The sequence below is a fragment of the Pseudonaja textilis genome, chromosome 1 (assembly GCF_049901715.1).
Source record: "Pseudonaja textilis isolate UNSWEBS1 chromosome 1, rPseTex1.2, whole genome shotgun sequence".
Taxonomy (NCBI): Eukaryota; Metazoa; Chordata; class Lepidosauria; order Squamata; family Elapidae; genus Pseudonaja; species Pseudonaja textilis.
Genome location: NC_141990.1, coordinates 220,807,887 through 220,830,927, shown reverse-complemented (window position 1 = coordinate 220,830,927; position 23,041 = coordinate 220,807,887). Strand labels below are relative to the sequence as shown.

At 40.7% G+C, this 23,041-nt stretch overlaps 1 protein-coding gene and 1 non-coding gene across 2 annotated transcripts in view; both read right to left on the bottom strand.

Annotated features, from left to right (window-relative positions):
- The window catches only part of PLCD4 (phospholipase C delta 4), a 39,502-nt gene that overhangs the window by 4,273 nt on the left and 12,188 nt on the right, over positions 1 to 23,041 (bottom strand). Inside the window, exons 3-16 of the mRNA XM_026708045.2 lie at positions 21,850 to 21,908; positions 19,681 to 19,839; positions 17,999 to 18,227; positions 17,427 to 17,556; positions 14,913 to 15,144; positions 14,377 to 14,578; positions 13,456 to 13,600; positions 11,501 to 11,653; positions 9,644 to 9,811; positions 8,846 to 9,002; positions 7,577 to 7,693; positions 5,454 to 5,632; positions 3,812 to 3,947; positions 825 to 974 (exon numbers count right to left, since the gene is read on the bottom strand). Coding sequence (XP_026563830.1) covers positions 825 to 974; positions 3,812 to 3,947; positions 5,454 to 5,632; positions 7,577 to 7,693; positions 8,846 to 9,002; positions 9,644 to 9,811; positions 11,501 to 11,653; positions 13,456 to 13,600; positions 14,377 to 14,578; positions 14,913 to 15,144; positions 17,427 to 17,556; positions 17,999 to 18,227; positions 19,681 to 19,839; positions 21,850 to 21,874 — 2,182 coding nt within the window. The 5' untranslated portion in view covers positions 21,875 to 21,908. The remainder of the gene's footprint in view (positions 1 to 824; positions 975 to 3,811; positions 3,948 to 5,453; positions 5,633 to 7,576; positions 7,694 to 8,845; positions 9,003 to 9,643; positions 9,812 to 11,500; positions 11,654 to 13,455; positions 13,601 to 14,376; positions 14,579 to 14,912; positions 15,145 to 17,426; positions 17,557 to 17,998; positions 18,228 to 19,680; positions 19,840 to 21,849; positions 21,909 to 23,041) is intronic.
- LOC148128029 (Nuclear RNase P) lies at positions 9,089 to 9,305 on the bottom strand. The gene has a single exon (XR_015741349.1).

The following is a 23,041-nucleotide window of genomic DNA, read 5'->3' as shown; positions in this document are numbered from 1 at the left end:
TGCCCAGAGAAAGAACTATCTTCCTCTACCTAGGATTGAATTTACAGCCTCCTGATAGCTCCAACTCTCAGCCACCACATCACTGGCTATACATGAACAATATTAGTTTCTTATTCACAAGACAAGACAATGTGATCTCTTTTTCTTCCACCACATTTTGTTGTTTGGCTTTGCTGCAGTAACAGACTGTAGACATAGATAAAAATCCCATCTAAGCAATACTTGCCAAAATTAATCCAAATAACAAGGACAAAGTAGAGTGAGGGAACTTCTAAGGGTTGATCCATCCATGTCCATGTCTCTATATCTTTGTTTTTCTATATGGCAAGATACTTTTAGACATTTTGTAGTAGAAAGTGAACTTGTGAAAAAATACGTTTGAACTAAAAATGAACTTAGTAAATTATTGTACACACATTTTGTTGAAGGCTCATTATTGGTTTGTATAGCATATTGATACGCCAGTTGCTACCAAATAAAGGATCGTAGAACTTTAAATTTGGAAGTATATGATATAGCTCATTGATGTCACCTGAAGAAAGATTCAAAGCACATTTTTTTTTCTTTTTTTTGCTAGAGCTGGGCTGAAAGGAAGACACCCCTTGGTAGGAGACCCAACAAATTCCCAGCAGTACAGATAAGATTCTGACAGGAGATTCAGCCAGATAGGTCATAGCCGATTATAATTAACTTTTACTGCAGCATTCTTGGAAAAGGAATATCTAATGTAGTTGCAAATTATTTCCCCAACCTATTTGTCATAAGGACAAGACTTGGCGTGAGGTAACTTTACCTCTTGACTAGTGTAATAAAGAGTCCCATACCTGCTTTGACACTGGTGAGAGGTAGTGTATACTGCCCCACAAAGTCATTCCGAGATGCCTTGTCATAATCTTCCACCACAAAACGTAGAAGGGCCAGTTCTGGCACCCAAACGTAGAACCGAAAAGACTCACCCCATTGCGGGTTAAAACCTGTTTAAGAATTTCAAAATAAAGGGAAGATGCCATCACTAAATGGTATTTCAATGTCTCTTTTAACTTTCCCTTAGACCAATGTTTCTCAATGTCAACAACTTTAAGAAATGTGGACTTCAGCTCTTAGAATCAGCAATTCCACATCTTAAAATTGCTGAGACTAATAGCAATTGCACTTAGGGTTATATACTGCTTTACAGTGCTTTTACAGCCCTCTCTAAGCGTTTTACGGAGTCAGCATATTACCCCCAACAATTTGGGTCCTCATTTTACCCACTTCAGATGGTTGGAAGGCTGAGTCAACCTTGAGCCTGGTGCGATTCAACTGCCAAATTGCAGGCAGTCAGCAGAAGTAGCCTGCAGTACTGCATTCTAACCACTGTGCCACCTCAGTGAGGACTTGCCTCTTCTATCCCCTCAAGAAAGCAGAACTCTTGAAACAGGCAGCATTTCAAAAGTTCAAAAGGAACTTTTTTGGGAGATAGTGATAGCAAGAGGAATAGGCAGGATCTGAAGTTCCCGCTCAAAATTGTTAGGTTAAACATTGTAGAAACCTCTCTCCTCTGTCCAGTCTGAGACGAGCCAATCCACAGGTGTGAAGTTGTTGTGGGAACCTTGAGCTGAGAAGGTGATAAGAAGTTGTTCTCCAGTGCAGGTTGCTCATTCCCCTCAGAACGGAGACCAAACAGAGGGCCCCAAGCCAATCCCTCCCTGCTCCCTAGCCCAGGAAGATACATCAAAGGAAAGGAAAGGCCAGAGATTATAAAAACTCATAAAATATCACCAGGCCCTCTTCCCTCAGAATGGCAGCATCCCCATAGGGATATATGGGGACCTGACACTGATGGAGCTTCTCAGTCATCCAGGTCATAGTTGTCCCAAAGAAGCTTCCTGGATGAGAAGCGAAACGTTTCAAAGAAAAACAAGAAAGTCCAGTTGCCACTTGAAAAAAAACTTTTGGGACAGACTGTTTCAATCATCCCTAAAAATCCCACACAGCTCCTTTTTCAGTACTGTTAATATGCTTTTTAAAATGGTTGTCTTCTATATCCCTTCTTGCCTCACAACCTCCCATCATCTTAACATCCTAATCTTGAAGAGTGTTACTGTATTCTGAATGCTTGAGGGAAAATCCTTACGACTGGTAGTATGGAATCTGGGAAAGTGGCAGCGAAAAAAAAAAATTTCTGGCAAAGTTCCTCTTTCTTTCCAAAATATTGCTTCGTATTTCCAACACGAATACAAAAGAAAAAAATTGAAAATGTAATTGAAACTGGGTGGAATTAAGCAACTGAAATTAGGAAGAAAAAGTTAGCCACAATGAGATTTCACTGAATTAAGCATAGCAAATCAGCTGCATTCTGAGGTAAAATTAGATTCGGTTTGGGGATTTTTTTAAACAATGATTCCTATACTTCACTGTCTTGTTGTATAGGAATGTTTAGCCAATATACTTTTGAGATGCTTTTCAAATAAACCTTCTAAAATCTAAATCTAATAACAAACTTTAAAATAAATATAGCCCTGTAAAACCGCATAAGCTATAACTGATTTAATTTATGTATTAAATGGATATAAATTGAATTGATATAAAACAGCACAAGAACAATATTTTCCACTTGTGAGAGGAAGGCTTTGCCACAACTAGTTTTTGTTCCACTTAATCAAGAGAGGTACATACATTGTAATAATACCCTGTGGCTTAAGAAGTTTGGCATACAGATACTCCTTGACTTGCAACAGTTCATTTAGTGACCCTTCAAAGTTACAACAGCACTGAAAAAAAGTGACTTATGACTGTTTTACAGACTTACACCTGTTGCAGCATTGCCATGGTATTGCCATCAAAATTCAGATGCTTGACTCACATTTATGACGGTTGCAATACCCCTGGGGGCATTTGATCACTTTTTGTGATCAAAGTTAACAGAGAAGCCAGATTCACTTAACAGCCGTGTTTCTAACTTAAGAATTGCAGTGATTCTTAACAACTGTGACTTAACAACTGTGGCAAGAAAGGTCACAGAATGGGTCAAAACTCACTTAACAAATGTCTCGCTTAGCACCAGATATAATGACCTCAAGTGAGGTTGTAAGTCAAGGACTAACTATATTTAGATAATATTGTCTGTCTCCAGAGCCCTCTATTTATTTGGCCTGCCCTTGAATTTCTTGAGTACCATTACCCAGGTTTGAATCCTACAAGGAATGAAATTCTGTGAGAATTTGATATAAGACAAGTTTAAGATGGCTAATACTTGAACTTTTGTGTATTATACTTGATCTTAGCCAAAAGGCTGAGAAGTGATGAAACTTGCATATTTATTCCAGTGGCAAGATTTATTTTATTCCATCTAGAAACCGAACTTCATTGGCACAGATTGAAGAATGGGCATACCACCTATGAAGAATTTCTATTTGACGGGACCCAGAAGGAGGGCCTTTCTGCCATAACACCTACCCCCTGGAACAACATTTCTCCTGAGGTTAGATTGGTCCCAACCTTGTTGGTCTTTAGGAAGTCCCTGAAGATACAGCTATGTCATCAGGCCTGGGGGTCCCATGGAGATGGGAACTTGCAAGGTGGCTGTATTGTTTGTGAGCTTTACTATCTCATTTAAAAAAAATATTTCTGGTCGTTTTATCTGTTTTGATTTTTTAAATCAAATTTAATTTCTATGAGTTCATTTTTTGCTGTTTTAACTGGTAAACTGCCCAGAGTCACATTTATGAGGTGGGCAGCTATAGGAACTGAATGAAATGAAATAAAAATAAGGAAAATGTGTAAGGTCTAAAGCCCAACTTCCTTCATCTTTACAGTAAGATTGGCTCACCATTGTTGTCAATATATTTGGTTTCCTGCTTGGCACTGTCAGAAGGGATCCCATGAATCTCCACTCGGACGAATGGATCCACAATGGAGCCTTCTTTGCTGTTGGGAATCTTGGGCAGCTGCTGCCCACTAATGATCTGAAAGAGAAAATCGCACAAGCATGAAACTCATGTCAAAGCTACAAGGCAGAAGCTGCAAAGTACCAACTGCTGAAACTTGCAACATGCTGCTCAACACAGAGACAAAGTCATCAGGAATCCTAGAATCCCCAAGGCTTCTTTTGCCCCTAGCTGCCAGTTGACCCTAGAAGTGCCATTTTCCCATTGGCACTGATGTTACTGAGCCAGCCTGTGCTGGTTAGACAGTATAAAGTTAGTGGGGAATTGGGAGCTGTCCCCTTAAGAGGATGCCTCATGGGAGATGTAGTTCATGTTATGTGGTCACATCTGTAATCCTGATTGGTCACTGAATTGACCCTTGGTGGGTTGGGGCAGTTTCCTTTATTCTTGCTTGGACCCCAGCATCGTGGGTGTCTTTCCCTTTGCTGCATCATTATGGGATGAAGATAACCATATTTTCACACTATGAAGACAACTATGCAAAGATTGGACATTAGATGAATCTCAACATAACTGTGAGTTATACCTTGAGGATGCCTTGTGATCCAATAAAGAAACTTTGTATGGAAGCCTTTGTAGAGTTTAACTAACCGTCTTTATATTCAGCCAGAAAGTTAAAGACAGAACATAGCCATTGCTCTGGAAAATGCTCTCAAAGGTCTCCAACCAGCGTTTCCTTAGAGTGCAGAAACTGGAGGGTCTGCTAGAGCAGCGGTGCCCAACCTTTCTGGCACCACGGACCAGTTTTGGAAGAAAAATGGTCTTCCGCAGACCAGGAGGGGATAGTTTTGCACACAACTTAGATCCTCTGCGTGGGCAGATAAAGCTTTGCTCACTCACCCACCCGCTGCCTGTGTGGCCTAGTTCCTAGCTGGTTGCACACCGGCACCGTTTCACAGCCCTGGGATTGGGGACCCTTATGCTAGAAGATACTCTAGCCATTATTCTTGGAGAGCTCCTTTGCTCTTTTGTGTGGCTAGAAAACTGAACCTGTGCTCCAAGAAAGAGGAGGCGTGAATTTTATACAAACGAAAGTAAATGACTGGTTTGACTGAAGGGAGAGAGGAGAAGAGTAGAATGACAGCAGTAATAAGAGAAGGAAAGGTGGAGAAAAAGGTACTCTTCCCTTTGAGTATTATTTTTGTTTTTGCCTTTTGCCATGTGTCCCTTCTCCCCACACCCCCCATCCAATTTCAGGCAACATAAAGTGCAGCTCTCCCCAAATTTAATTCCTTAGTTAATTTCCTCATATGTAGACTTTCTGGTGTAAAAGAAGGGACATTCCAATAGAAATTGCCAATATACAGAGGAAATTTAAGGGAAAATTCATTTAAAATGTAATTATTGTTTTTATTGGTTGTTGTGGACCATAAAACTATAGCAACAAATATGTATAATTTTAAGAACCTGGGGATGGGTGAAACTCTATGGTCATTGGCCTGGATGAATATAAGGAAGATACATATTTTTTTAACCTCCCCCAAATCTTTAAAGTTAAAGTATGGCTACAGACACATACAGTACCTTAACCATTAAGCTCAAGGGACTACCTTCACCCCTGCTTTGGGGGTCCTCAGGGGTGAAGGTTGTCTCTCTATCCCTCATGAAACTTGGCTTCAACACATAACCGCAGTGGCCATTTTGACTAAAAAATCCATCATACAAGTCCATCTCTGTACCAGCTGTTTGAAAATTCAAGGCCACTGAAATGAGAAAGATCAGAAGGAACAGTTATTTTATTATTTACTTTTACCCTTAGAATCTCAGATCTATCCTCCATAGAGTTCTGCCAGATAAGTATCGATTGAGAGAAGAGATCAATGAAAAAGCAGTAGAGAAAGAGGAACATCACTTTTTGTCTGCAATACAAATTAAGTCCCAGTCTAACGTACTGACCAAGTTCACACAATATTTTAAGCCATAATGTGGGTTGCTTCTTGTGCTATGCATAGCCAGTAGATTGTGGTTTTAATAAACCATGGTGCAGCAGAGAATAATTCACACGATATGTGAAATCATCTATTGTGGTTTGTAAAATGCCTCAGTGCAAAGTGTAAACTCTGCAAAGAGGAGCTTACCCTGTAAGTCCTGGTTAAGCAAACAACTGTGAAGAGTATTGTGTGAATTATTCATCTATAACAGTCTTGCTCAAATGAATGCCGTCCATTCTGGAAATTCTGAGAATTGTCGTTATAAGAACTATGAAAAACATCAGGTTGGGGAAGTACAATACAGATCACATCTCCAATTAATGTGTACTATAGCTGGGAAAAAAAGAGTGTGACCTGACATTATTGTTGTTTTCTCACACATTTTTGTTTATCCTATCATCTAAACTCTACTCCCCTTAGCCCTTGTGTTCGTCATATATACATACAAGAGAGGAAAAAGAAGGAGGAGGGTGTTCCTTTCCCATATGTTCACTCAGGCCATAAAATGCAAACACTAATAGTATGAAAAGAGTGAAATTTCATTTACCTTCACAAATGATATTTTTAATCTATTCAGTGTATAACAAAAATGACGTAGCACAAATGAATGACTTTGCCCTAAGGAAAAATAACTTCATCATTTTGTTTTTCAACAGAGTAGAACTGCAATGATGGTAAAATGAGTGGAGATGTCATTTGTGACGGATAATTGTAAATAAGAGCTGAAGAAACCAGACACTGGATCGGATCAAATGCTAACCTCGGTCATCATCTTATGCAGGAGTGGGATTCAAATTTTTTAACAACGGGTTCTGTGGACATGGCTTAGGTGGTGGGCATGGCTTAGTGGTCATGTGACTGGGTGGACATGGCTTGGTCATGTTATTGGCTGGGCGTGGCCAACTCAATATCACTCACATCAAGGCACACATCTCCTCACCTGGCCTCTCATGACTGTGGGGATGCTGTAACAGTCGTAAAGTGTGAAAAATGGTGATAAGTCACTTTTTTCAGTGCCATTGTAACTTTAAATGGTTACTCCACACAAGCAAAGTACCAGCAAAGGAGGGGGGAAAAACTCCAGAGAAGTTCCTGAGACAGGAAGTCTAGTCCTGCCAAGAATGTAATAAGGGTTAACGGAGAGGCAGTTTCTGTAAGCAACCCCAGAATGTTTCTTTCCTGCCTTCCTTACAGGATTAGGCCAGTAATTTCTTCTAACAACCGGTTCTCTGAACTGCTAAGAATGTTAACAACTGGTTCTAGCGAATAGGTGCGAACTGGTAGAATCCCACCCCTGATCTTATGTCTGAGGAGTCCAGCAATATGAAGGACATGACAGAAGAGCCCACTCCTTCTATTTTGCTCCATCAAATGATATTCATTGATAGGGTGCATTTCACTCTGATAATGGTAGATAACCACTAGCAGCTTCTAATAGCCTCATGGCTTTGTTTTACCTCTTTTTAAAACTGCCTACCTTGCTGATCATTTTAACATTTTTTATGACCAAGTTTCTCATTCATTTATTGATGGTCTTTGAAAGCCACTCAGTAAGGGAATCTTCAGGACAATTTGCAGCAACAAATAACAAAGTTAGCCCCCTTGCTCTATGTAAAAGTGCCAAGGTGCCTTGTGCTGGCTATCAAGCAACCTCACCATTACAGTACATTCTCTTCCCTCCTCATCTTCTCCTTGTCCCTTTCCTCTTTTGCGTACCCAATTGGCACCCCACATTCCACATTGCCTGGGGGTTGAAATTGGAGGAGTCTGTCCGTAGCCCACTGGGGAAGATCCGTGTCAGTTGCCAGGTATTATGGCGGACAAAGTCATTCCCTATGAGAGAGAGTGCACCAATTGTTAAGAATTCAGTAAAGGCAGCAGTGATTAATTATATAATCAATTAAGAAGCCTAGCAGGGTTTTAATACTAGAATACCTAGCATTTATCGAGAACCACACACACACACACACAGGTGCTATGTATGCATGCCTTGCAAGGCTTCAGGACAAGCTTATGAGAAGAGACCCTCCCTTCTCAGAGCTACAAGAGTGTTGTAGAAAACCTTAACGTAAGTAGAATAGTTACTTCATAACAAAAGGAGGAAAATAGACATTTCTTGCATCTCTTCCAAGGCTTGTAAATTGCAGAATCATCCAGTTTTAGTAAAATTCATTTTAACCAATGCTGCAGGTCTAATTAGTGCTGAAAATTCCCTCATGGATGAATAACACATGGGGAGAGTTCTGAGTTTATGAACATTGATGATTGTAATTATGATGATGATTATACTACAGTAGAACCTCTGGTCACAAACGCTTATGACCATGACCAAATTGGGTTCTGACCAAAAAATTCACAAAAATTTTTAAACAAATTTGAGTGGCGATCAAACACCAATTTCCCCTTCTGTGCCGATTACCCCTTCCGCACCATTTTTTTTGTAAGCCCATGCTCAGTCAGTCTCACTTCCAATCACGACCAAATCAGGTTGCTACCAAAGTTACGGAACAAATTATGGTCATGACCAGAGGCTCTACTGTATTAGTATTATTTACTATATCTTGTCTACCTAGCAATTCAAAAGGATTCAAAGTAGATTAATAGGTATCACTTTGGTGGGAAGATAACACATTATGTGGGCCTTTGGTCTATAGTCATGGTGGCCACATCACCACAGAAATTGTCTTTGGACAATGCTGGCTCCCTCAGCCAAAAAAAACGGAAATGAGCACCATGCCCTAGGGCTGGACATGACTGACAGGGAAACCTTTACCTTCATTGTGTCTTTATGGCTGGCTGTACATATTTTTTATATTTTTCAATCTGATACAAAGTTACTGAAATTGCAGCCTGCCTGTATCTGCTATATATTCTAGCGGTGGAGGAAGTTGAATGAGAAAGAATAGCATTTGGCAGAATTGTATACCCATTAATCCTTGGCCCAAACATTTTGCCTGACAGCAGATTTCATCCCAACTTTCTCACCAGTTTCTCGGATGAGCTTGCGAGCTTTGGATTCAGTGAAGGAAGACATCTCATATGACTTGTAGTGACTGCAAGAATGCTGGAAGCTGCAGAAAGGTACACTCTTACAGTAGATAATACAATCCGAAAGTTCCTTGGAAAGGGTCTGTTTACCTTTCTGAAAAAAATATATAACGTTCATCTGCAGATGATTAATAAATAATACTCCTGCCCAAAATGGGGAAAGTATCCCTTTTTGCATATGGAGCTTGACATCTTTGTAATTTCATCTGTTCAAGTTCTGGCTTTTACGTAACTGATCAGTCTAGCAGTGTACACCCGCATTGCTGGGAACTCACCCACCTTCAGAAGGTGGCACCCTGCTAGGATGGCAAACTTGGCCCTTCTCTCAGACCTTCCCAGAGGCAGGACAAAGGGTGATGGACACCCAGCACGTGGGCCTCTATGGAGAGCTTCCTCCCAGTAATTAGAGCTTCCTCCCACCCACCACCCACCCCAAGTATTGTATCCAAAATGGCTATTGTTAAAATATGATAGTGGCACTTTCCTAGAAGCCACATTTGGCCAAAAGTGGAAGAGAAGCTAAAGCAAGAAGGGAGGGATTAAACATTAATAGATAAATGAATCTGCTGGACACCATTTGGGGATGAAATCAGCAGAAATATTGCTATTTTCTAAGATTTGCCAATGAATTTAGGTGGCATGATTTTGGGGAACTTTGTGGTAAGTACAAAATAGGGATCCAGGTTACATTCTCTAATTGTAAACAGCAGGCCATCCAGGAGAGTGTCCACATACCTTCTCTTTTCTCTTGTCTTCACTGCGCAAGGCTTCTTCTTCTTCTATCTCGTTTCCTTCTTCCTCAGTAACTTCTTCCCGTTCAGGCATCTTGTCTGGATGCTCATTCAGACAATCTTCTAGATATCCAATCTTCTTGCCTTTTAGAAGGATTTTGCCCTTCAATTCCTGCATGTGGACACACAGAGCAGATTGGAACAGGAAGATAATTCTATTGCTTTTGACAGAAGCAGCTCAGCTAAGTTGCTTTTGGTTATAAGATCCCAGCATTTCCACAAGAATGGGTTTTGATGGATGGCAAGATTGCTGAGTTTAGATATCTGTCAAAACTCACTGCGACAAACATTTTGCATTGGTGCATTCAAAGGATGTCCAACTATTTCCTGGATAGTTTTGGATGCAGACGTCACACTTTTCCAGAAAAGCAGTAAATCCCTCTTAAAAAGCAACCCAAAGCAAAACTTAGAGTACTACTTAGAGCAGGGGTATCAAACTTGGGACGTCATGTTGCCATCACGTGATGTATTGCAATGTTTTTTCCCTTTGCAGAGCTGGGGTCGTCGGGGCCTGCACATGATGCATCCAGCCTGTGGGCCACCAGTTTGACACCCCTGACTTAGAGCATGCTGGCTGATGAATTCTGAGAATTGAAGTCTACACATCTAGAGTTGATAAGGTTGAGAAACACTGGTTTAAAAATTCAAGGAGCATTGCTCCATGAAGCAGCAGAGAACCACCATGCAGTCCCGCTATCCATTCAACTGTTGTTCATGCTGATGCAGATCTCTAAACTGGGGCCAACTAAGAGCCTGGAAATGATCAGGTGGAAATCCTGGTTGGAAAGACCTGAAATTTCCTGTTCCCTAGAAAATGTCCAACAGTCCTGGAAAACAAGGCCCAGGGAGGCAATGTGCCTACTGTCAGGATTCCGGCAGTTACCCCAATTAAATCATGAGTCTAGAGCCAAACTTCCAGAACTTCAAAAGGATTTATTGGGAATTAAAATGTCCTGCACTGCCTGGATGTAGCCAACTCTGAGACAAATAATTCATTGTCACGTGTCACCCTGGTTTTCCCCCCACCCCCTGGGTGTATCATAATTCATATTCTCCAATGAGGCACATCCATAGGCAAGAGTCATCAATCATGTTCTCCAGTTAGATATTTGAGTGGCAGAAACTTCAGTCACCTAAGTTACTATCTTTGAAAAACTATTTATAGAATGCACTTTCGATTTCCAAGCTGCTGTTTCAAACCCCTTTCCCATCTTCTCTTTCTGTTGGCAACTTTAAAAAGACCATAGAAATATTTTATCAGTTGACACCTACAACAGCTTAAAGTGACCAAGAGATGTGAGCCTGATGCTATCTCAAGTGGCACACCTGACTGTACTCATTTTTCAATTAAATGCATTTTTCAATGTCAAAATCTGTGAAACGTAAGGGAGAAAACAGGATGTTTTAAAGCTGTCTCATATGAATTGGGCACGAGACAAAAAACACAGTATGGTGATGTAGCAAGGGAAAAAGGAGGGGTTAGCTGTGCATATTTGCACTGCTGTAGATGTAAGTCAAGAGAAGATTGTATGTAAGCCCACTTTGTTGCTAACTCTGACATAATTTTGGGGCATTTCTATTTCCTCTTCCTCTCTTGGTTTTTGTACCATCTAGCCTGATGAAGAATTTTGAAAACTTCAATAACTTGTATGCTATTTTCCAGCATTTTAGTTGCTTAATATCCACCTGCTTATCTATGAATGTGAAAACATCTCCTACTAAGTTTTACAATCAAATGTAGTAAAGGGCCAGCCTGGATAATCATTAGATGAAAGCTCTTAATTATGCTGTATGTTCTTACTTCAGGTGAAGGCAATTGCACAGGAACAAGCTCATCAATGGTGTTGAGGAGGAGACGTTCTCCCAGGATGCCTTTCAGCAGTTGTGCCATGATGTCTTGTTGTTCTATGCTGCAGTGATTCTCGATAGACAGAATGATGGGATAATGAGAAACCTGGATAAATAAGAGAATGATGGTCAAGTGTTTGGGAGATTAAAGTTGAAGCACAGAAACCGAAAGAAGACAATGGAGTTATTGTCACTGGAAACGGATGGATATCCTCAAAGCTGCCTTTTTACTCAGGAAATTTGGAAATAGCCAAATTCCTTGAAAATCCTTGGTATTGTGGAATAATGTTATTGCAAGAAAGTTGCAAAATTACAGTCAATTGTAACCGGGGGGATCTGTGGTGAACCCTAGCCTAGATGTTCACAGAGCGGGCAAGAAAAGCCAAATAATAAAAAGTCCATTGTGATGTCTAAGCACAAGCTCCATCCCGTATGTATTTGTGTAATTTGTGACATTGCAATACCCGTCATTTTGAAATTATTTTCATTAGGGACAGCAGGAGTCTTGGGATAGGGACCTTTGTAATTATGGCTCTCTAAATCTAGATCAGGGGTGTCAAAGTCGCGGCCTGTGGGCCAGATGCGTCATGTGCTGGCCCCGCCCTTGCCCGGTTTAGTGAAGGGGGAAAAATGTCCCGATATATCACATGACGCCGCCATGACAACGCGAGTTTGACAACCCTGATCTAGATGGTAATTTTAGAACCTGGTGGGGCTCCTTTATTTTTACCAGCTTCGCATGACATAATTATATCACTATAGGCCTTCTGACTGTTCAAAATAGAAGAGAATATATGTAATTTAGGACTGAACTGTGGAGTCCCTTAGGGCTCTCGGAGTTTAGTTGTTTGCTTGTGGACTTTTCATTACCTGACTAGGTAAGAACTTCAGTGCTACTGAAGATAAAACTAAAGATGTTATTTGGACGGTCAAAAAATGTCTGCAAGCAAACAACCAAGCTCAGAGAGTTTCTTCTGACTGTACATCAAATTGGAGGCCAGCTTGCCGAAATTTGTGGTACTAAATGCACACAGTACATTTTTGATTAGTGTTCATGTTTAAAACTCACCCTTCAGGAGTTTTGTTTCTTTTTGAATAATTTTAATATTTAGTTGTTTTAAGATGGGAAACCTCAGTATAATACCTGGCCATCAAATTCAATTTGGCAGGGTTGATGTGCTCTTTCGATTAAACAATGCCATCTATCAGGATCCTAGAAACACACCTTGGTAGCAATGCCCGCCTTCTGAAATGAGACTTGCCCCAAGATCCAGATGGTTCCCATCCTGCTAAACCTTTGTCAAGTGCAAGTGAAGCCCTCTTGGGTTGTGTGAGTTTCTTTCTTTTTCATTCCTGTCCAGGTCTTGTATTTTTACCATCTTTTATACTTTTTTTTTCTCTTATTGTGTGTTTAGGGAGTACTTTTGTGAGCTAGACTTATTCATTGGGAGTTGGGCAACATACAAATATTGATCATCGTCATCATTGTCGTCATGATCATCAACATCACCGTAAATAATTGGCCATTGTTAGCTGTTTTTGAAGGGGTTCTGAGTTACAATAAGAGAGAGAGAGAATAGATCTCCAAACACTTGTTCAAAAAGAGCTGAGCCCAGAGTACACCTTGCAGGTTGGCATTATTCTAAATGCTATATGCTATATTGAACTCCTTCTGCTCAAGCCTAACAAATCCATACTTTTATCATTACCTCCTTCCCACCTATAGGTGGAGTTCAGCCCCACAGGGATTCCTTGTGGTAGAGCAGGGGTGTCAAACTCACGGCCCGCTGGCCGGATGTGTCACATGCTGGCCCCGCCCCCAACTGGTTTAATGAAAGGGGAAAAAGTCCTGATATGTCACATGACGATGCAAGTTTGACACCACTTTGGTGGAGGCATACAACTTACCCAGAAGGCATATTTCTCAAGGGTTGTCACAACATCACGGAAAGGGATCTTAGAAGTGAATGTATAGCCATGATAGACAATTGGTTCTCCATTCGATCCATCCCAACAATCAACCTCTAAACACCGGCAGCCCCGTTTGAGAGCCCTGCAAGAAAGAGAAAGCAATTCATTGGCCCTTCAGCCCTGAGAATACGATGTTAGCAGTTTCCTCAGCTGTTGCCTGGTTGAAGAGTGAACATGGAGAAAATATTTTTTGAAAAACTATATCTAACACCTTCCCTATTCCACAGACAGCTGGGAGAATGCATAGCAGAACTGACCTTCAAAACACTGGGAAAATCCCCAAGTGTCAACCAAAAAAAATAGCTGGTTCTATCAGATGCAGGGGGAGGATTATCTTAATTGTTCCACCTCTGCAAGGGCCTGAGAAATTAGTAATGTTCAGCTTGATTAGAAAGTTCAAGTAATGCAGATGAATGATTATTTTTGTTCTTCTGATGTTGCATCATTGGGTCTGAACCAAATTCTAGGTCTAACACATGACTGCCCTTACCAGAGCCAAGATAACTTAGGATTAGCCCATGGTTGTATGGGGGAATCAAAGAATCCTGAGCAGCACTAGTTCCCATACCCAGGACACACAAGCAGAAGTCCTCCAAGTACTATAATCCTAGAGGATTCTACCACAATCCACAATAAGATCTAGAAACTCAGGAAGGACCATTTCTATTTTTTTTTTCTGTGAGTTCAAAGATTGGTGGATAGCACTTAACTTGATTGTAAGGAAGAGCCATAAGTTTAATCATAAAGCTAATTGGGGATATCAGTCAAGGGGGTATGATGAGCTGAGAAAGGGCTTGGAAACTCAGCGAAAGAACTATTGATGCAGCTACTTTTTCATCTCTCCTTTCATTTTGATACCTGATGTATCCTTCAACGCTGCTTTGTCCTCGCAGCTGGTCTTCAATCAGATATGTGTTGTGAGAGGAAGAGATAAAATAATGGCAGAGAGGCTGAGACATATCCTGGAAAATCTTCCTGTGCTCAGGGTTGAAGATGGAGCCGTCTGGTGAGCAGAGATACATGAGGAATCCATCTGGGCTCAGGATATGACGAGCTTTGCCTATCGGAAGAAAAAGTTGGTGAGGAGGGACAGAAACCAAAATAGGCCTTTCAAGAAAAAAGCCCTGCTAAGTCAGACACTGAACTAAATAAAGGCTGAAATGAAGCAGGAGCCTTTGATCAGTCTGGAAAGAACAGGTCTTAGAAGTCTCTATGACAACGGAGTCATGTAACTGTTACAAAACTGCAATGCCGGTTTGAGGGAATTCTGCTAACACTAGAAAGTCACACCTTGGATGGATCATTGGGCACCGTCCCAATTGGACAACCTGTCCCAATTCTGGATGCTGAGTTACAGCCCCATCAATTCTCCTTTCGTTTCCCCACCATCTCACCAGTCTCAGAGGGTTCGTATCTGTCAATCAGTTCCATTGCAAGCTCATCGGTGCCATTGACCTCCATCTGCTCCTGTTGCAAGAAGTCCACAAACTCCAAGAGGGTCAGCTTCTTCCCATCTTCAGAATACTCCTGGAAAATCTCAAGCACCTCATCCCGCTGAGTTAGTGCTTTGTAGAACAGCACAAATTCCTCTCCCTCCAGTGACCCTGTTTCTGATTTGTCAGCCATCTGTAAGGAATGGAGGGCTCTGACCAACAGTTTCCTTGGGCAGGAAGTACAACAAAACAATCAAACTGAGGCAAAGAAGGCCTCCTACCCACTGAGGGAGCCAGTGGAATTAAGAGCCTTTCTTCACATGGATTTAAGAGCAAACATGCCCTAGCAAATGTCTTTTTTTCTGTTAGTTCCCATAAGGTTGCTTTCATCTCATCTTGAATCCATGAGTGAGACAAATTTCAACCATCCATACTGATGTTAAATTAATGTTTTCCTTCATCTTCTTAAAAACTGAAGTATTCTGTGTATATGTGTGTATGATTCCCAAGACTAGGAAAGCTGAACTTGAAAAAATATTAATGAAGTATATACTTCATAACAAAAAGGTTTATTTTTCAGGAAATATATTATAGGATAGGCAAAGTCTAGCACATAACTAATGAGTAGTTACCAGACACTGAATCAAAAACTATAAGCCATGTGTGAGTTTGTAAGCTGATGCTAATGAATAAAATAAAAATGATCTGAATTAAGCAATCTCACAAAATATAGAACACACAGAGTATATCCTTAATGTTCTAAGTCTACTTCTCACAGTTGTCTCATGGACGGTTAGCCTTGAGGTTCTAAACACTCAGTGTCACTGGGTTCTCATCTTCAACAATTCTTATCCTATCTGAAGAAAACTTGCATAACATCTATTAGGATTTGGAAGGAAATCAGGTGGTTGGTAGTGGTTGAGGCAATAGAAGGGGCAGGGGTGGGCTTCAAAAATTTTAGCACCGGTTCTGTGCCTGGTTGCTGGGCGAGTGTGACCATGGTGGGCGTGGCCTAGTTGGCCTCCTGCACCATGACGGGGGACATTTTCACCCTCCCCGGCTCTGGAGGCTTTCCTTGAGCCTCTGGGCCTCCCCGGGCTCTGGAGGCCCTCTGGAGTCCAGAAACGGGCCCATTTCCAGCCTTCCAGAACTTACGAGAGGCCTGTTTTTCACCCTCCACAGGCTCTGGAGGCTTTCCTCGACCCTCCAGGAGGGCAAAAACAGTTTCCCCATGCTCTGGAGGCTGGAAATGGGCCCTTTTCCAGCCTTCCGGAACTTCCAGAAAGCTCATTTTTTGCCTCCCCGAGCCTCCGTGTGGGCCCTGTACTTACCTGTCATCCAAACAGGCTGTGTTGGGACTCCTGGGAGGGGAGGGGTGGGGTGGGCAGGGCCAGCCAGGAGTAGGATTTACCAGTTTGCAAAAGTAGTCATTAATATGATGAAATTTCAGCTTCAACCAAAACAATACAAGACCACTAAATAGATACAAACTCAAGGTTAACAGCACCAAACTTGATTGCAGGAAATACGACTTCAGCAACAGAGTGGTCAATGTCTGGAACACTCTACCTGACTCTGTGGTTTCTTCCCCAAACCTCAAAAACTTTAACCTTAGACTGTCTACTATTGACCTCACTCCTTTCCTAAGAGGTCTGCAGGGGGCGTGCATAAGCGCACCAATGTGCCTACCGTCCCTGTCTTATTGTTTCTTTTTTTCTTATTCGTATCCATTTCATAATTGTTTCACAAAATAAACAAACAAACAAACAAATAAAATTAGCTACTGGTTCGCCTGAACTGTGGAGAACTGGTACCAGCCCACCCCTGAGAAGGGGGAATAGGAATTGGCAAAGGGAAGATAAATTTCATCCTGGTGTATTTTTTGTTAATGCAAAGATGACTATAGAACAATTTAATTCAGCAACAGAGGAAGAATAATACCATTGCTGCTATTACATGAACTGTGTGTTGCAGTGTTTTGTGTGAAGTTCACCTAATGGACTTGCCTTTTAGTTTAAGCAGACAAGATAAGAAAATAGAGGCTGTTTAATTATTGGTTAACCCTTTTATCATTCAATTTTACAATTGATTGTAGTATTCTAAAAGTGCCAGGCTACAAATCCTACCACTTCCATCCACTGTGCTGACTGTGGAAGAGAGGATTAAACTGATGACTGACGGCATCAGGTTGGCCTGTGTAATTGTACTCCAGAAAACAAAGCATTTAGATTGGCAAGGAGCCACAGCCAAATGGATATTCCATCGGGGTATAAATAGAGTCACTGAAAACAAATTGAACAGCCAAGTCCGAAGATAAACCTTATGTGCAGAGACCAAGAAGGGCTAGAAGTACATCTGTACTCTCATCATGTGGACGATGGTAAATTTGTGTTGCCTTCTTATGAACTAGCAAATAAATCACTTTTTATGTAACCTAGTCCCACCTATTCTCCACTTTGGCTCAGACAGATTTACCTGGAAGAGCTGGAAGGCATGGTCTTCATTCATATCCACATTCATCATCCTGAGCAAATGCTGTACCTCTCTGAAGTTCATCCGCCCATCATTGTCTTTATCGGCTTTTAAAAACCAGTCGCAGATCCATGTGAGACTCAGGTGTGGATTAAGGAAAAGAGACTCATGGGATCAGAGCAAACAAACAACGTATATTTTTGTCAAAACAAAACACACTGGGAATGAGCACACATTGACACTTTGTTAGTTCAGGACAGATCGTAATGGAAGTGATCTGGAACTGCAATGGAAGAGAAAACTCTTTTCTTGTTTGTTGACCTATAGGTCTTGTTTGTTGACCTATGTTTTATTAAAGGAGGAAAGTATTATATTTTATAACTAAGTGTTATATTTTAAATTAACGGTTAAAATAACAGGGAAAAATAAAGACATTTTGTTTAAAATGTCATTCTGGAATAAACATAGATGCATTAATGTGTCTCCCATATTAGACTCAAACTGAGCTTCCCTCCCCCCTTTTTGTTGTGGGAAAAGCTTTGAAAAGGATGGCAGATAATTAAAAGTAAGGATATTGATCAAGCCTCTCTTTCTGATCCATGTTAATGACGATCTCTATGAGGCGCCTCAGACCTTGGATCCAGCACTGAGCCTCCTCGGCCGAACTAGTAATGAGGTCTTGGTTGCTTCGCCGCCCATGGAAGACAACAGTGAAACAGCACTCAGCAGGGAACTCTTCAGCCAGACTTCGCAGCACCTCTGACTGATGCCCTTCACGGATTGTCTCCACATCACTGACAGAAACTTGAAAGAATAATAACCGGAAAAGATTATGTTATAAAAGCACTAGTTCGATACCCATGCTTCATTATGAAACTATGTGGTCGGGCTTAGTTCTGGGGGAAGAAAATAGGGAAAAACAAATTGTGCCTCTGCCTACCAGCATCCATCGGTATTCATCTGGATAGCGTCCTGTCAGTGTGTGAGAGAGTTGAGGGCTGTTTGGAAAGTGAAATAGTATTTGCTGTGTGAGCAAGAAGGAGACAGCAAGAAGCCTAAAAGCATTTAGCATTTGAGGACATTGAATTCCATTCCTATTAGAATGGAAAGCAAACTCTGAACTTTCCATAGCTCAACTGTTCTGTACTAAAGTTGCTTGCTGCTGTGAAACTGAAACTGAAACTCCTCTCCTCTGCTTGTGTTTTGCATTTGGAACAGATTTCTTTTCAGGTGGGGAGGGGGAGTAGAACTCCTTAGCATCAGAGCGTGTTAATAATAATATTCAAAATACTAATGCTCTGATGGTCATTTCAAAAAATCCTTTCTTAGTGAGCACCTAGAAGCCAAGAGGAACATATGTGCCAGATTTCAAGTTTGTAGGCTTTCTGGAGATTTTGTGATGATGCATGAGTGGTATTTCACTTTTATATATATATATAGATTCCTTGCTTCTCTATCTGAACACAAACACAAACACAAACAGAGGAATCGAAGTGATTAGAGTTTTCTTTTAACTAGAGTCAAAAAAATAATTTGAAAAAAAAAATATCCAGGGTAATCCTAAAGTAGGATTCTCATTATTAGTTGACTGCACTCAGGATGTCACTTATTCAGCAGCAGAAAAATTTCAATAAGGCACTGTGTGCCTCTATGGGTGATACAACAACATGCAGCAAAAAATATCCTTGATTGGCATTTTGATACAATATATTTAATGCCTGAATTTACTCTATTCAACATTCTTCTATTAATTTGGTATCCTCTAGATGAGATCAATTGCATAATATTCACTAGTCGAAGTAGCAATAGTAATTGCACTGTATAGACAGTCATGGGGATGGCTATACCTACATCCCAAACTCTTGTTTTCTCAAACATAAACACTTTAAATAAACCTTACAAAATTTATTCTAGAAAATGTCATACACATGAGAAATTGTGAGGCTTGACAGCACCCATAAGGACATATGCATCTACATTCCCCATAATATTATGTGAAACTTTATCTTCTTCTCTGAAGCTGTGCAAACCAATATTTATAACAGCTTTAGTTGTCTTTCCACACTTATTGTGAGCCCCAAATCTTTCTCAGAATTGCTACTCACAAACATTTTTATACAGTCTTGTGGGTAAATTTCTGCAAGATTTCCCAATTTTTCCATTCTGCAGTTACACTATTTGAAAGCCCACACTCGAAGACGATGTTTCTGAGAATCAGCCCTCTTGCAAAAAATATGGTGCGGGTAATCAAACTCACAGGCTGATTTGGCTTTGCCAGACATCTTAGATTTGTACCAGACTGTCATGCAGTCTTGCTGTAACATGAAGTATCGTTGTTTCTTCCAATTCTTAGATTTCACCTTGCGCATCATGGTTCCTTGTTGCATTTGAATTAGATTGTCATCCAGTTGAATACCTGAGAAGAGGATCAGACATTTCTAGTCAGGGTTTGTGTTAGTTCTAGTACAGTAACATATGCAATTAAATGCAAAGTTGAGGCACGCTGGTCAATGTTTGTGAATTCCTAAGTGAACACAGTCTGATACGTCGTTTAAAGTGTCATATTTTTCCAAATTGAAATGCATATTTATTATTTGTGTGCAGTACTTGAGAATATGGTTGTTTCCATAAAAGAAACCAGTGAATTTAACAGGTGCACAAATTTAGAGATCCTTTCACTCACTGCTTTGCAATACTCGGTGGTTTTCAATTCACTCAATACTCAGCAGGTTGCAAACATTTCCTATATGCAGCTAAGCATCTAAGAATATATCCACCAATCACTTTGCTTAACCAAGGGCCAGACTGGAGCTGGAACTGGATACGGCAGGGATCCTTATAGACAGAGTAGTGAGGAGCTGGCTATTAGAATGGAAAGCAAACTCTGGACTTTCCATAAGATGTAGGGAGTTGCTGAAGTTTACTCTCTTCAGGCACTTGAGCATTCAGGGACAAGAATTGGAGGGTGTGTGTGGACTTTTTAGAGCCTCAGCAGTCCAAACCAAAAAGTAACATTCAGAGTCCATCCAAGGAAGTCATGAAGTCTCACAGCAACAGTTTGAGGCTTTTCCTTCTGTCCTCACACCAGCAATCTCAATAATCATTTCAGCCTCAGCTTTGGGCATAGAAGCAACTCTTTATTTGAGAAGTCTCTGGCCCCTTCCTCCCCTCTGAGGAAAGGTTTCTTGCTTGAGGAACCAGCTCTCTTCTCTACTGGAGATGAGTCTCAAACAAGTAGTAAAGGAGGGTGGAAGAGTTAATGTGTGTGTGTGTGTGTCAACAAAGAGGTCAACAAAGAGAAGCTTACAGAGAAAATGCTTATTAGGACTATAATAAGCATTTTCTCTGCAAGCTTCTCTTTGTTGACCTCTGGCATCTATTGTCTCCTCAACCTTCTCCTCCAACCCCAGAGCAACTTTTAAACTCAGTACTCATATTCTGCTGCTGTGACTCAAGTCAGAAGGAGGCTGATGTTTTCCTTTCATCATATTTGCTTGATGAGTTCGAGCAAACAACAAATCTGCAGGTTCAGCCATCGGTTGAAACATACTTTGTGCTATCCAAAAGTCCCCAACAGCAGATTGAATATGGGTGTGGGGTGTGTGTGGGGGTGTGCTACTTAGCTTCTTCAATGTCCTCAAGGTTCTGATTCCAAGGATACATCAGAGTCAACTCCTCCTTTCTCTTGCCACCTCTCACAGCCCTGTTAGATATTACAACTGACGGGCATGTGATGGTGGGGTTCCATGGTATTGCAGGAGTCTCCCTCCTACCGCTGTGAATCCTGTAATCCCTGTCAAACTGGGCTTATTTAGTGTTTTTTGACAACAGCTCTAAAACCATTTTTTAAAATAAAAAAAAATAGAACTTAAAAAAGCTGGCAGACATGTATGTATGTGGATAGCACCATAATAGCCTCTTTACATCATATTCTGCACCTGTCAGTTTTTACTTGGGCTAATTCCTCTAAAGTCTGGTGTATGGAGGAGAAAACAGTTTGGCTTTGGAGAGCAGAGGTGGGGATGCCTATACCAGCTAAAAGTACTCAATAAATGCTCAGGGATAATCTAACTCCACTGAAATATCAATAAACCATGTCAGTTTGTAATGATAAAGTTGGAATTGTTTGTGGCGTAGTTATGAGGAAACATGCTCCTTTAAACCTGGAACAACTAAGGAAGACTTAAGGCAGCCTCTGGCATTTATTTACTTATTTATTTTAAAGCATTTATGGTATAGTTTGGGATGGATGAGAGGGTGGCAACATAACCCTAACCCTTGGGCCCACAGAGAGATCGGAAAACAAGTAAGCAATACAGGAAATGGCTACAAGGACTGAACTGATATGTGGGCCTTAATTACAGAAGCCCACGGTGAACAACTTGCCAATACCAGTAGTTTCTCAGAGATTCCAGAAAATACTTACGAGTATTACAGAGAAGTGAAGACATGGTTCTTCCTTCTTTAGCTTGGAAAAATTGACACCTATAAGATAAGAAAGTAGAAGGAGGTGAAAAGAAAAGCAGCAAGCGGAGGACTAGACAGAATGCTATGTTTCTTGGCTTCCCCAAAACATCTCAGAAACACTTCTATGGCAAGGAGATATCTGCAGTGGAATCTTATGTACATTTCCGTGGAAATTATTCCCAATAAGGCATACTTCTACCGTAACTAGAAAGATGTAGAAGTTAGTCTTGTTTAGATGCAGGATTCTCTCTTATCTCTCCAACACCATAGTAGCGCTTATATATTGAACTAGAATTCCTTTTATGAGCTTCATGTTCTCTAAATGTGTTGAGTATTGCTTTTTTGGGGAACGGTGTTGCAGACCAATAATATTTGAAGGACATCAGTTTGGGAAATGGTATAATGTCACAGATTAAGACAGTGGTTGATTAGGATATTGCCCTAGGACTAGAAAGAGGCCAGGTTCAAATTCACTCAGTCATGGAAACACATTGGATGACTTAGGGCCTATCTCTCATCCTGGTTTACCTCACACGAGATAAAATTAAAGTTAATATTTATATGACACCTTGAATTCCCAGAGGAAAGGTTGGCATATATTGAGCGTAGCTAAAGTTGCAAACCATGAGTACAAAATTTGCAACTCACAAACCTTATTTCTGTGCACCTCACAGCCTCCCTAACTGGATAGCTCTGCAAATTTGAGACTTTCTTTTGTACTTCTGAGCTCAGGAAGACACCAGCTTCATCATATTTTTATGGGTTAGCAAAGTATATAATTTGTAGTATTCCGAGCAACAAAAAGTTCCCAAGGTAGGATCAGTTCCATCATGAGGACAAATAAACAACATGTAAATTGATTCTTTGAAAATGTATAACAAAGACTGCAAATGCTATTTTTAAAAAACAAACAGCATCATTCGTTACATAGCATCAAAGCAAAGCTAAACCAAGCCAAAGCTCAAAATATCCAGCTCGCTATAAATTCAGACAGTTTATTCTTTCAGTCAATAATTATAATTCGGTAATTACAACTCTCCTATCACAAATTCCTGTGGTTAGCAGTATTCACCAGAGGCTGTTGAGGAAGATTATGAAGGTTTCAGATAATAGAAGCTGTTTGAGTGGAATGGCTAGGAAATTTTAGATCT